Genomic DNA, 15697 nt, shown 5'->3' on the forward strand with positions numbered 1-15697 from the left:
ACTTAATCTGCCACTGTTCATCCTTCCTTGAACATGTCATGTAAGACACGAGGTGTGGTGGTGAAATTTGGTGGGTGGGGGCACTTTAATGTTTTTATTTGCTCTCAGTTGTTTTCTTTTCTCCATCAGCATCATGTTGTGTAATGCACAGCTTTCCAGTAAAGGCTCAGATAAAACAAATCGCTCCGTGTGGACAAGTCAACACTGTTTGTAGAAGTTTTTTGTCTGTTTCTGATGCAAAGTGAAATTTCCCAGTTTTTCAGTGCTATTCAGTGTGTTCCCGTCACTGTACTCACTTTAACTTTTACAGTTTTATTGCTCCTTTTAATACACATAGCATTTTATTTGCTGCTTACACAAATATCCCTGTTCCCAAACATCTACTGCTCAGTGCCGACAACTTGCAGATCAGCATGCTCAGAAACCGCACGCTGTTAATAAAGTCAGACAACGTCCGAGAGCCACATGGAAAAATCTACAGAATCGCAGAGCTACGAGATGCATAGCTGCAATCTGTCCGTACAACCGCATGAATTTGAGCAGCAGAATAAATTATGGTGCAGTAAAAGAATGGAGTGCTTCAAAAATCCATTACAGAACTAGACTTCATGTTGAAATATTTGCACACAGTGTGTGGTATGAAGGACTACGTTGCTCTGTTTGTTTCTTTTGCTTTAAGTTTTTAATAAACCTTGAATGTGAGAGTGTGCGCGTTCATGTCTGACATCACTTTAAACAGAAAGGTGACCGCTTATAGCATTTATACTATTACAGATGTATGTCTGCTTTTACTGTAATGTGCATAAGGAAGATTTCACCTCAAAATAGAGCACAGCCTGGGTGGGCTAACACACTCAGTGCTGGATTAGGAAGTGGTAGGCCACATCATTTTACTACTGACACATCTCTATGTGGCCCTGTGGGAGCTGTGAAGGTCCCCACAGTCAATCGTTCCACCTCCTTCCATCTCCAATTCTCCCTCCTAAAATGTATTATTTTTATTTGCAATTAACATCACAAGCATAAATTAGTTTCATTTCCGAAAAAAAAAAACTGAGCACAGTCTCAGTTCAGGCAATACATAAAGTCAAGTACAACTGCAATGACAGCAGGTCAGCTGATGTCATTTTCAGCCCTCATCAGCTGAAATCCATACAACTGCCAAATTTCACACAGAGTACACTAAACTGCTTTATCCTTCCTAGGACTGCTGCACATCTGCAAGCCACTTTGCAACCCACATTCATGCTTTGCCTGACTCATGGCCAGAACAAAAGCTGGACGTGCCACCGTCAAGAGGTTCATTAAGTCCCATATCGAAGCCGTGAAATGAGTGTTCTCACCACCACCATCTTGGGTTTTTTTAAACAAATGTAACGAGGTCTGACTGCCAGGCCCCTTTGCTAATGATTTGTCAGTTAAAAGCCAGAGAGTACATCCTGGAAAATCCCACTTTCTGACGCTTACAATAACCCTCTAGTGGTAGTGTAAATATATATTTAGTTTAATCTCACAACATTCCAACCATTATTGCGTAAAGAAGTAAAAGCTGTAGATTACTCGATGGACATAAAGTTGAATTCATAAATATATTAAAAAAACTCAAAACAAAGAAACTCAAAAGAAAGACATAAGAGGACCTCTTTTGTTTAACATGACTTTTCTGGGTTAGAATACTTGGAAATAACCATCCAGACATTTAAGACAGAAGTGGCAAAACTTAACCTGCAGACGTCTGACATCAACGACTGGCATCCAATAGTTCTGGAAATAGATGTGAGGCTTGGCAAGTGTATGTGTGACGTACCTGACAGTGAAAGATGTACTCTGGGGTGGCCTTTTTAAACTTGATGTTCCACACCAGAGCAACACCGTCTGGTTCGTGTGGAGCATCCTCATTATTGTTATAGGAGGCAACCAGCAACTCAGGATACTGAGAGAGAAAGGAAAGGCTTACAAGATGGGAAACATCCACAGAACGATATGAATAAAAAAATACCAACAGAGACATGGTTCATTCTTGGCAAATCTTTTACTGTTTGGAAAAGTTTCAGGCCTAACCTGAGGGGACCAGTCAAGGCAGGTGATCACACGATGTTTTGACCAGTGCTCGTCATAGAAGAGCCTACTGAAGGACAGACTGGAGCCACTGCCCAAGTCTCTGGAAGAGGACAGTGGAGAGAAAGGTCAAAGGTTGCTTCAACTCAGCTTGGTTCCAATAGCAAAATCCTTGCCAGAGTTAATAAGTACCTGCCAACTAAAACACTGACTTCATTCTGATGAAGTCATTTGTGATCACTGGCAAAGTAACTCCTAGTCTGGGCTTTACCAAAACGTACACACCATAGTAACTAGGGTGAAAGGGGAGCAACTTATTTTCTGCTGGCACAGCCACTATTTTAAAGCTGGGACTATTAATTGATTAAATGCCCTTTTGAACTGTACCATGTGTACTGTTTTACTAAAAGTGTAAGTTGCATTAGAACCAAGACAAACATTCATTTTATAACGTTCACAAAAGTTTTAAAGAGAAAAAGAAACCAACATAAATGAAGATGTGTTGGACTGGCTATGAGTGGCACAATAATTTTAGGGTTGTTCGGCCATTCAAACCCATGCCATGAAGCTCCCGGTACCCAATTTCTGTGCTGATGTTAATGTTAATCTGGAAGTTTGAAGCGGGGTCGCCAAGCTGATGAGTTGGCATCCTATTACATAAAAAGTGAGCTCTTTAGAACAACCAACAAATAAGAGTCTGTATGGTTAGGTGCTTGATTTTATACATGTGTGACACTGACACTAAAAACGCCTGAATTCAGTGATTAAGAGATGGGGCTCAATACTTCTGTCCATATATCTAATATCAACTCTACAAGGGCAGCTCTCCAGTTGTAAGAAGTCTCTTATTGGAGTGGCACGGCTACAAAATTCTAACAAAAATCATAATTAAGATTTCTTTGGTCAGTTTGGACAGTTAATGATTAATTTAACAAACCATGATCCAGTTACAGAATTTAAAAACATATCTTATTAAAATTGAACTTTGAATGAATGAAAAACACATCATGATAGTGGGAAACATCACAGTAATGTCTGGAGTTAAATCCAGACTGGGAGCTTCCACAGTGGGATGTCTGCAGACTGGCTGAGATAACCTGAGCAATCTGTAGAAAAAGGTACCTGCAGACAGCTGTTAATAATTTCACAGGCTCATTTATGGAAACCTGTCAGTTTAACTTCCCACGGACCTTGATGGCTGCAGCTTCCCGTTTAGTCATCTTGGCTTGACATGCACTAAGTGGCAAGTGAGTTTCAGGTTTTAGGTAGAGACAAAAGTACATTGCTTTAAGGGTAAAGTGTGAGCTTGATTTATAACATCAAGGGGGAAAAAAACAAAACTTCATAGCAACAATTAATGTAAAAGAGTCATTTTAAAACTTAAAGCTGACTCATCACCTGGACAAACCTGGAGCGTAAATTACCACGCGTTATGCCCACCAGTATGTGGATGATATCTGTATTGTCTGCAGTACTATGTGAGGCTGTATGTAATGAAAAAAGGTAGTGAAATGTAGGTTGTTACACTTTCAAAGCACGTCCTTGAGAAAAGAATAAAAAAGGAGGGCTGATGTTGAGCACTGAGCCATGGCCTGTTTTAGACTTAATCTCTATTTGACCACAGGCTTCATGTTTCTCTGTGGCTGCAGTGGTCAAAGTTGAAGTGAGTCAGTAAAAGCAGCATTCTTCTATAATAGCAGAGCAGTATACTAAAACAGCTTTGCACTTATGACTCTTACAACTTCGACCAACACCTCCATTTAGAATAGAATAGAATAGAATTCAACTTTATTGTCATTGCACATGTCACAGGTACAAGGCAACGAAATGAAGTTTGCATCCATCCAGAAGTGCTTTAACCATAATACAGATATATTACAAATATATATTAGCAATAATATAGAGAAATGGGTCTATTATGGTATGTTATAATGTACACGGTATGAAGTATGTTATGAATATGCTATAACTATACTATAAGTATGTACAGGCTGTAGTGAGTACAAGCTATGTACAGGCTATGAACAGGATATAAATATGAAAAACTATACAGAATATGAAATAAAAAAACTATACAGAAATATGAGATATACAGCTATACAGAAATGTGAACTATGCAGCTTATAAACAGTTGTAGATTTAAAAATTATCGTATTGTACAGAATGATTATTTACACAGAATTATACAGTAGTGCGGTTAAGATCAGTGAGATATGTGGATAATTTCTACAGAGGCTATATAAAGTGCTAGTGGTTGTGAGTGGTGGTTCAGTCCATGTTATTATAGTGTGTTTGAGGGTACAGTTGTCCATTGTGTGTGTAGGTGGTTGTGGGTGTGTGTATGTCCAGTCCATGTGTTAACGTGGGTCAGATGTCAAGAGGCAGAGTTCAGGAGTCTGACAGCTGTGGGGAAGAAGCTGTTCCGGTACCTGGTGGTCTTAGTCCGGAGGCTCCTGTAGCGCCTCCCAGAGGGCAGGAGGGTGAAGAGTCCATGTGATGGGTGACTGGGGTCTTTGATGATTTTCCCAGCCCTTTTCAGACACCGCTTCCTGTAGATGTCTTTTATGGCAGGAAGTGGTGCTCCGGCGATGCCTTGGGCAGTTTTCACGACCCTCTGCAACGCCTTCCGGTCCGAGGCAGAGCAGTTCCCGTACCAGACTGTTATACAGTTGGTCAGGATGCTCTCGATGGTGCAGCGATAGAAGTTCACCAGGATGTCTGAGGACAGGTGGTTCTTCCTCAGAGTCCTCAAGAAGAAGAGGCGCTGGTGAGCCTTCTTGACCAGCTTGGAGCAGTTGAGATGAGATCCTCGGAGATGTGGTCTCCCAGGAACTTGAAGCTGCTCACACGCTCCACAGCCGTCCCCTTAATGTAGATGGGTGGATGTGGGTCAGCATTCCTCCTGTAGTCCACGATGAGCTCCTTGGTCTTCTCGGTGTTAAGCAGCAGGTTGTTTGTGTCGCACCACTCAGCCAGACGATCCACCTCCTCCCTGTAGGCGGCCTCATCGTTGTCACTGATGAGGCCAATCACCGTGGTGTCATCTGCAAACTTAATGATGGTGTTAGAACCATCAGCAGGTCTGCAGTCGTGGGTGAAGAGGGAGTAGAGGAAAGGGCTCATCACACAGCCTTGTGGTACACCGGTGTTCATTGTGATTGTAGATGAGCAGCGGTTATCCAGCCGGACATGTTGGGGGCGGTTGGTCAGGAAGTCCAGTAACCATTTGCACATGAGGGAACTGATGCCCAGGTCTGTCAGTTTCCTGATGAGTTGTGAGGGGAGGATTGTATTGAATGCTGAACTGAAGTCTATAAACAGCATTCTGGCGTAGGTGTTGTTGTTGTCCAGGTGTGAGAGGACAGAGTGCAGTGCGATGGAGACTGCATCCTCTGTAATCCTGTTCTGGCGGTATGCGAATTGGTGGGGGTCCAGGGTGGGGGGGAGACAGGATTTGAAGTGTGCTAGGACCAGCTGCTCTAAACACTTAGTGATGATGGGGGTGAGTGCTACTGGGCGGTAGTCATTGAGGCTAGATGGGTTGGAGTTTTTGGGTATCGGGACGATGGAGGTGGATTTGAAGCAGGCCGGTACCACAGCGTGGGCCAAGGACAGGTTGAATATGTCTGTCAGCACTCCTGCAAGCTCCCCAGAACACGCTCTGAGAACACGCCCGGGAACGCCATCAGGACCTGCAGCCTTGTGGACATTGATCCTGCTCAGCACCGCTCCTACATCGGTGGGGGAGAGAGTCAGAGGTTGGTGGTCTGGAGTCATGTCTGCTTTGGTTGTAATTGTTGGGTTCCCTCGCTCAAAACGAGCATAAAAATTGTTGAGCTTGTTGAGGAAGGAGACATCAGAGGATGCAGGGGAGGGTTTGGTGGTCCTGTAGTCTGTAATGGTCTGGAGTCCTTGCCACATGACCATTTAGAGGCTACCCTTCGGATGGCTCTTTAAGCTGAGATTTTTGTCAGTTATTAGGAGCTTTTTTTAAACCCTCTGAGAGTGTGACATCACTACGAAGACAAGTATTTGGAAGAACAAAAGCCACAATGTCACTGAAACTGCAGTGACTCAGTGGGCATACACCAGGCTTGTTTAAAGGCATGAACAAAAGCTGGGAGGTTTAGTAAAATGGAAATAAAAACTGAATTGTAAATAAATCCTGACCCAATGCTCTGTCCAACCTCATGCTCCCATTTGCCTCCTTCCTGCTCACCCCTCTTTGTCGTCAAGGTCTCGGCCACTGTAATCGAAGAAGATGTCGCTGTCTTCAGCCAGAGCTCGCTCCATCACTCGGATGCTGCAGTCAAAAAAACTCTGAAACTCAGAGGAGTGCAGGATTTGTTGCCTCTCCTCCTCGGTCAGCTCCCGCAGCACTGGAAATGAGCCTGTTGGAAGAAGTATCAACATAAACATATAAACACACAGAGACATGTGAGACTTGTAGGCCACACTTCGCACACAATGTTGTTGTAATAGAAAATAACGGCAAGGTTTGAAACACTTTCCTTAAGCCCAAATTGTGTTTTCTCAGGATTTCCCCTGACAGTAGAGGGTAGAACCTGGTAAAGATGTTAAAAAAATACTGACAAAGCAATTTTGTTGCGTTCCTAAAATGTTAGGAGAGGGGGGAGGAAACATTTTAGGATATGTTTCACAGACAGCATTTTGGGCACTGGTAGGACTGATTTCCTACTCAAATCCTATGAAATTGAATACTGACAGTGCTCAAAGTCTTCACCGCAAAAAAAAATCCTCAGAGCACAGTTCCCCCCCTTTCCCCCCCACCTCCCCACTGTGCCCACAGTGCTCCCAGTTGAACATCAATCAGCTTTTGCAACATTGCTGTGCTACACGATACTGCTTGTCTCACACAACCAAGCAAAATCAAGAAGGAATTGGAGTTATAATGCCAACACTGCAAATAATAGGCCAGTAAGGGGCAACCTTTGGAGCTGCCCAATCAAGCTATTGTGGAAGTGACAAAAGCTGGACTTTTACTTGAAACATCTCACATGAGGCAAGCATCAAAAAAACAAAATGTTAAAATGTCCAACCCTCTCATTCTACTTTTAAATATCCTAGGAACCAGAAGTAAACCTGCAGCCTGAGAGCAAAGTGCTCTATTGGGTTGATCCAATCAGTTGCGATCAAATCCAAATCAGTTATGACCGAACTTTGAATAAAAATACGTTTTTTTTAACCTAGCAGAAACAAGTTGTGAAGAAAGCACTCTGAAACTACGGTCATCGATGCTTCCAGTGCAAAAAAAAGAAAAACTGCCCATGGAGACAGGCTGTTAATCTGCTGTTTCTAATGCAAATACGAAAAAGATGACAAGAGAAATAGTCTCCAGTGAGTTAATGACTAAAGACAGTGAAAGGATAATGGTTGTACACTAAGACAGGGGTACAGGGCTGATTGCTTGACCTCTACAGAGAGAGCATCCAGTGGTTCTGGAAAGGGTTACTGCACATCAATACAAAGTTCCTCTGAATGGTCTCTTTCAGGATGAAGTCGTCACTGAGTGAGCAAAAATGATTTATAGCAGAGATGTCAAACTCATTTTACATCATAGGGCAGATCAGCCCATTTTTATTAAGTGGGTCGAACCAGTGAAACTCCCCTTTCTGTGATTCTAAAGAAGTTTAATTACACATTTGATCCTTAGGATGTCTTAATAGACTGTAAAAAAAACCCTGTAATTATAAAACAGAAAGTTTTTGTTGCTGGTTTTTCACTGTCATTTGATGTTTTTTTTACTGCCTATAATCACTTTAGTGTAGCATGAAAAGTCATGTAGATGGTCTTTTTCAGTAAAGATAGAGCTGTAAAACATATTAAAATACAGGTAAAGTCCATAAATTTACAGCTTTCTTCACATGTTCCAAAGCTGTCCACTGGGGGCTGATTCTGGCCCCCATGCCTTATGTTTGAACCCTTGATTTATAGGTCTATGCTATGGCCAGTCCCACCTGTCAAACCAATGGAAGACTTGTAGAATCAATGTCAAGGTGCACTGAAGCTGTTGTGGCAGCATGTAGTGACCCCACACCTTAACCATTTTTCCTTTAATTATTCCCCCCTCTTACGCACTATATGAATTAACAGCTAGTGTATCCAACTATATCCACACAAACACTGTACTCTGCTTCTACTACTACTTGCAAAAGAATCAACATGTGGCTATGACATTAGACAAGATTAGCATTCTCTCCATCTCTATCAAAACCAGAATTGCATGCAGGACGTAATAAACTACAAACAGTTCCTAATGCATCATTCCTAGTAAAAAACACACAAAAAAATGTAGAGCAAGAACTTCATAAACAACAGAATAACAAAGCCCTGTGAGCGACCCGCCTCCCTTTGAACGTAATGGCTGCACAGCACGGCGTCCACTTTTTGAAGTCACTGTCCCCAAGCACACACGCGATTTTACTCACACTAACACACACACAAACACACACACACCGACCTTTACCCTGCCTCTTGACTTTGATCCCTCTCCATCTCTTTGTATTTCTTACGAGTTGTCAGAAAAGACCCAGTGAATCGAGTGGCAGAGATCAAAGGCCAGACCTTGTAATAGGCCAGGATGGAGAGGAGACGGATGACTGTGTGTTTACGAGTGCGTGCGTGGGTGCATCTGCCTATCTGTGTGTGTTTGACTCACACTTGCTACAGTCACGCATATTCAGAATATGAATATGTCCATCATGGCTTGTGTTTGAACCAGGTCTTTTTTCTAGGACTTACACACACGGGCACATGCATACACGTACACACACTTCTCCATTCCTCTTCACTTTGAAGACGAACGGGGTCAAGTGACAGGTTTTTAATCAGTGCTGACCCCAAGATGCCATGGTCCTGATATGCTGAAACCTGCCCCCACCCTCCTATCTGATCCACCCACTGACCTGAGAAGGGTGTCACACACATGAGAAAAAGAATGGGAGTTTATTTTGGGGCTGCATTAAATGAATGTTTGTTTTTTTTTTTGCTAAACTCGTTTTACCTTCTTTGGTTTCCCTGTTCTCGTCCTCATCCTGTTGCTCCGACTCTGGCCCCGGCTTCGTTTCCATCAACTCTTCATCTTCTTCTTCTTCCTCTACTGAGGGAGAGTAAAAAAAAAAAAAAGAAGAGAGAGAGAGAGACAGAGAGCACTCATGTTAATCAACAGCTGTTCCAATTTTCTTCGACCTCCCGCTACGTGCTGCCTCCCCCCTCCTCCTTACCAAAATAATCATTCCCAGACATGCACCGGTACACCTGACTGACTAACCTTCAGACCAAATGGGTTTCATTTACAAACACACGCACTTTGTTTTTTAGAAAACACACGAATTCCAATGCCACGCAACTTCCCTTACAGTTGCGTAGTAAGTAACGGCCAGAAGCTCGTGTCCATCTCTACTGTCCTGCATGCACATCTGTGTGGGCAGCTTGGTTACTGTGCACCAAAATCACAAACGCACACAGACTTGGCAGGAAATGTGAGAGTTTTGTGTGCTCTCCCCTCTTTCCCTCACCTTTGACCCCATGCAAAGAGATCCTGTGATATATGTGTGTGCATGCGTGTCTGTGTAAAAGGGGATTCCCTCTGCATTCCCTCCAATCAGTCTCTGCAATTACACTTGACTTGAAGTGTGTGTGTGTGTGTGTGTGTGTGTGTGTGTGTGTGTGTGTGTGTGTGTGTGTGTGTGTGTGTGTGTGTGTGTGTGTGTGTGTGTGCGCATTTGAGGTTCAAGTATGAAGGGTTACTGTCAACATAGGCACCTGCTTGTCAGCTACTGCCCCACCACCCCTCGGGCTATGTGTTGCTAACCCTCACCAACCTCTCCTCCTCTTTTCTGCTGCTCCCTCCCTCTGAAACAGATGCTGAGAGTCGGGGGGCCTCTCTGAAGACCTCTTAACACCCTGACACGGCCACCAGACACCTGTGGTCCGCTAACACACACGCTACACACACATACAATCTGTCTTTCACTCTCTCTCAAACACACACACACCCGGGCCCTCGCCCACAGTGCCAGGGGTGGTGAGGGGTTAACTGGCAGGGTCAAACTGACAACAGTTGCTCAGTCCAGTGGGAGGAAGTGACTACATCACACTCTCAGACATGTCATCTCTCTCTCTCACACACACAGAAACACACACGCATACACATGTCAGGGTGTGTTTAACTCAGCTAGAGTATGGCCTGGGGCACTGTTAAAACCACTCGCTCGAGGGCTGCTCTTGCACCAGATGAACTGTCCATTTGTCACTGGGGCTCGCCTAAGCTTTTGATGAACTCGCTGCTACGAATACAATTGCGACTGGTGGACCACTCCACTGATTATACTGATGCTATTACAATAATGTCCTGCCTTATTCTATTCACTGTATTCCCAGAAGATCCTTCCCTACCAGTCCTTGTGTTTTCTTTTCTTTTCACTTCCAAGTAAACGTTTTTGATATATGACTTTAATTTTCATACTGTGTTTATATAATAAATGACTACGCTATATCAAATACATAGTGGTGAGGCTCCAGCCAAGTTGGTGGTTAACAGCCAGCTGTACTGATCCAAACACCAGTGACCCACCAGTATGGAAGAGAGACCAGAAAGAACCAGACAGGCAGACTGCCAGACTAGCTCCATGTCTGAGCTGCCAAAACAGACACGCTACAAACAGGGATACCCTTTTTTTTCCCCAGGTCCTTTTGTCTCTTCCTCCATGACTCAGTTTGTGAAGCTTGATTTCTCCCAAGTGTTGTTTTTTTTGGGCTGTCATTGTTTCCTCCAAACTGAAGTCATTAATGAGAAAAGCTACAGGATGTAAAAGAAGTTAAAAAAGAAAAAAGAAAACAGGAAGGTATATTACACACAACTTCTATTCTACTCTATTTTCTTGACCTTATGTGACCGGTCCGGTGGTTGGAATGTGCGGTAATGGGGATGGGAGGAGCGTAAGGAAAGCAGAAAGAAACCACATCGAGGAGCGGTCAAACTGTCAACCCCCGGGACCACAAGACTGTGGAGCAAGGCAGCGTGATTCATGGTCTATGGGTTACCTCACTGAGGGGAGACGGTCCAATTCCCGTCCGAAGATACTGCTGATGTCTTTGCCAACGACCATGCATCAAGTTGTTCTGTAACAGTACGCACCAAAAATATCCCTACTATTTCCTTTAAATGGAAATTTTCAGAGATGTGTTTCTGCGTGCGCCCAGGCTAAAACAAAACCTATACTGTGGTAAATGGTAATCTAAAACTTTATGTAAAAATGTTCACGAGTACAAGCAGAGAGGCACTGCTCGGTTTTCCTGCGGCACAGCAAAGTAAGCAGGGAAGGGAAATGAAAAGAGACAATCTTTCACAGTGTGAGTGTGTCTGCATGCTACCCTGCAAGTATCCTGCACACTTTCTTGTTTCCACCTCATTCCAGTCACGGGATGCTTTCTCTTTCCACCTGCCGCTTAATACCGCTCCTCGCTGCAGGACGACGGTTAACCGGTATCCTCCCCCTCACTGCAGACGGGGGTCCACCTTGATGAAACTCTGCTTGGGGGCTCCCGTTTTGGCCGGCTACACACCCGGGGTAATGATATCCTCTGTAGCCTGGGGCCTCCGCATCTGGTTGCCTCAATCTTCCACTGGCTGCTTTCACATGCTGACCAGGCCCAGTCAATTCAGAGCAGCCCAGCAGGTATGCAGGCTCTCAGCTTCACGGTGCAGGCATAGAAACAACGTACACGCGCGCGCACAAATGTGTAAAAGTGTTTGTTAACGCAGACACACACACACTGGCAGAGGTATGCACTCTACCCACAAGAGCAGATGTATAAAATGTGACTGTAAGAAACACAGAAATGTGCTTCAGCTTAGCAAGTTGGAAAGATTGGGTGTCACCTATAAAATGCCAAAACAGCTAATATTAACCCCTCAAGCAGCTATTGCTGTCATCATTCAGTTTTAACAGCAATAAAAAATCTGTTACTGGATATAAAACATATTCCATTAATTTATCTGAAGACATATCAGACAGATTTTTAAACGGGGGGAAAAGGAGTGCTTTGATATCAGAATTAGTGTCAGGACAGAAAATGTGTAAACACTATTTCCCAGTAAATATGAAGCATATGTATAGTGAGAATCTGAATAGAGCTGCTAACACTCGTAGTACGAGGACTAAACACGAGTCAGGAACAACTCACTCTTTTGATTTTATAAGGACAAAAATCAGTGTGCTGGGACTTCAGCTATACTTTTAAGATAACGCAAACAAAAAAGTTAAGAGAGAATTTCTTTCCTATTTTCACCCTCACAAAGTCCACGAGTCAAACATCTGTGTGGCCGTACACACAAATGTTTGACTAAATGTGATGCTTTCTTAAAAAGATGACTTTTATGCAATCACCAACTTGTTACTTGCATTTTAATCAACAGAAATTATTCTGACTTTGATTAATTTAGTATTTAGTGATAAGTTGAACAAAATTCCATCGTGGCTACAAATTTTGGTGACCATAACGTACATTCGCAGGCGGATGATGAACAGGAAACTCAAAAGGATTGGGAGTCAGCACCAATGTTTTTTTAAAAATATTTAGAAGTTAATAATCGCTGTATGTAAGAAGATGTTTGTAAAAAAAACTTGACCCACCAGTTAAGGAGGAGACAGGGCACATACATAAAGAAGCAATAATTCTGAATAAAATGCATCTGAATTACATAAAATCAGAGGTTTATTTATTCAAATAAGTAATCTTTAGATTTTATTAAATTTCACATTTTGCATTGTACTTATGTAACAAGATTACATGGAAGATTTACATGTAATCAAATTACTTAAAGGCAGCATTTTAGCCATAAATATTTTTTGGAGTGTACGTACATATGCTACAATCATTCAGAGACCAAGACAACCGAAAATATTCCCATTACAGATAATGTAACCAGTATCTGATGCTTTTATAGAGAAATAATTTGTTAAATTAAGCACCAGCGATAGTTAACAGTTGTGAACCATATATGGATTACAGTGGCACTCTATAGATGGATTCTGTGTCATAGAACAAAATCCTTCTATATTAATATTGTAGATCATTTACACAAGGGAAAGCACAGAAAATATCACATACAATAAAACATCTTTTCCCTTTTGCTTATTTCACATTTTCTGTATCCACGCAGCAAAACATCTGTATGTTTACACCCTAACATGATATGCTTATTTTCACCTTTTCCTGCACATAGACTTATATAGACAAATCTGGAGCTAGCTACTAAATGTATGGTAAGTAGCTACTGTACCGGGACTAATAAACACTTTGTCTTATTTTCAGTGCATGAGGCTCTTGTTAGCCGGCACACGCATCATTATTGCTTTTATGGACCAGCAGACGAGTGAAATAGTTCAGGTGAGAGTAATGTGCTGATTTGTTTGTAGAATAAAGAAAACATAGTCTTAATGAAGGCTGAGCTACTGCTGAGAGTTTCATTAGCTTAACCATTGTGTATTACTTCACAGTAGGCAGCAACTATTGAGCATGTGGAGAGAAAGATACTGACAGCATATAAAACATGATGTACGCCGTCTTCCGCTTCCCTTCAGCTGCTACATAAAGCGCGAACGGTGTGGCGTCACGGCCGTGATGTGTCAGCACGCGCTCTTTGGTGAAGGATCGAAGCGTTAGCCAAACTTTTATTCTGAACCCAAAACTTTAAGTGCTAGTTTGCTGAAATGTGTTCGCACGTGCTTGGAGGAATTGGCATAGTTATCAAAGAGCTGTGACTAGACCCCAAGTTTGTCATCAGCTGCCATTATTGGGGCAGAGCTTCACACTTGTCACGTCAGTATGGAGGTGACTACTCGGCTGAGTCACACACCATCAAAGTTGACAGAGCTCATAATTTTTTTAGAGTTCTTCATTGTGTTAATCACAAAGAAGGAGAGATACTGATATGAGAGAGGAGAGGCGGCGGAAGCAGGGAGGAGGACACAAAAGAGAAATCCGGCGAGATTTTGAGGAGGGGGGCATCTCACGGGCTGGGAATAACCCTACAACATCATATACACATTATTTATATGGATACACACACACACGCACACATACACATATAGACTTCACAGACGTTCTGGTGGATTGGCTGTGGAGCAGACCACAACACAAGCACTATGCAGAGGAGTAGGAGGAGGTCAACAAGACTTAAAAGGCTCCTCTAATGTGGCCCTGGCACGACACACGCGCACACACACACACACACACACACACACACACACACACACACACACACACACGCACACACACTCCTATCCACTAACTTCACTCAGAACAAGTCAAACTCCAACCTTCTTATTGTCACACACATTCAAACTGCAACCACATCACCTCTTTGGATATCAACCTGAGACACCGGGGGGAATTCTTTAACTTTTATGAGTCCTGCCTCCAGTAATGCAATCCTTGATATTTAAGAACAGCCCACGCCCATTAAAAGAAAAGAAGAAAAACAATAATCGAACCACATTGATTTTACAAGTCAGCAATAATCACACAGCTTTCAAATGAATAAAAGGTCAAAATTCATGTAAAGAGTATAAAAGACCACACACACACCATCCTACAATACTTTAAATGTTTTTTTACAGATGGACTTGTCACACCGAGTGTCTCTGTGAACTGTCTGCGCAACCTAAAGAAGATCAGAAAGTTGTTTTCTTTTATGTTGTTGTTGTTAATACTCAGCTGGACATAAAACTCTCTTTCTGAGCGCAGAGAATCACCGCTAACATTTTAGGGACCTCTGTTAGTCAGGTTGGAAAGAAAATTGATGGTTTAGAGCCAGCCATGTAGGAAAGTCGAACAGATCTTTTTCTCAGAGGTGAGAGGGCAAGTCCAACCTGCGCAGAAATCTCAGTGATCGAGACAGACGTGACACACTGTCCAAAACAAAAAAAACCCAAAAAAACGCATGGCATGAACACAATCTCTACAGTTGCAAGTAGTAATTATTTGTAGAATACTTGCATTTTAGTGAAACTGCATAAAAAGTCCTCCAAACTCTGGCAATTTGATTCTTTTTTCATTTTTTAGGTAGGGGGTATTAATTTATTTTAATATAAAGTAATGTTTAAAATTCATCATAGTTCATTAAGTCATGATTGGCACAGTAGGGGTGAGTAAGTAAATATTCCCCACATACCCACACATTAGCAGCAGGGCCTGATGTAAAACTGCTAAAGCTAAAACCCGCAGCATGATTTAGATTAATTCATCTCTTCACCACACTTCCCCACACTGATCAAACATTGTGTATGTGTGTGTGTGTGTGTGTGTGTGTGTGTGTGTGTGTGTGTGTGTGTGTGTCTAAGCCTGTGTACACCCAAGTCTACACCGTATGAACACATGCATGCCCACACATAATCCGCTTTCATTAATGCAGCCCATACAGGCCTTTTGGAGGTCTGTGGCTAACTTCGCTGTGCGCTGTGGGCTGGTAGATTCTCCCTCCATCTCTTTCTCTCTCTCTCCCTGTCCCACTCGCCCTCCCCCATTCTTTCTAGCAATGCCACCCAAGTCTGGCCGCGACCCAGACCCACATCTTTAAAATGAGCCATCATGCCACGCCATGCCATGCTCT

The 15697-nt window shown here is 42.8% G+C and overlaps 1 protein-coding gene across 18 annotated transcripts in view; it reads right to left on the minus strand.

The window, feature by feature from the left end:
* The window catches only part of dync1i1a (dynein cytoplasmic 1 intermediate chain 1a), a 68409-nt gene that overhangs the window by 34484 nt on the left and 18228 nt on the right, over window positions 1-15697 (minus strand). For 14 of the 18 annotated variants that reach the window (XM_084919727.1, XM_084919726.1, XM_084919725.1 and 11 more), the window contains 4 exons: window positions 9083-9178; window positions 6278-6449; window positions 2062-2161; window positions 1808-1933 (listed from right to left, as the gene is read on the minus strand). In XM_084919727.1, coding sequence (XP_084775853.1) covers window positions 1808-1933; window positions 2062-2161; window positions 6278-6449; window positions 9083-9178 — 494 coding nt within the window. The remainder of the gene's footprint in view (window positions 1-1807; window positions 1934-2061; window positions 2162-6277; window positions 6450-9082; window positions 9179-15697) is intronic. The other 4 variants (XM_084919739.1, XM_084919729.1, XM_084919740.1 and 1 more) reach the window with 1 other exon arrangement.

Source organism: Perissodus microlepis, chromosome 22 (genome assembly GCF_051167445.1).
Source record: "Perissodus microlepis isolate ML-2025 ecotype Zambia chromosome 22, ASM5116744v1, whole genome shotgun sequence".
Classification (NCBI taxonomy): domain Eukaryota; kingdom Metazoa; phylum Chordata; class Actinopteri; order Cichliformes; family Cichlidae; genus Perissodus; species Perissodus microlepis.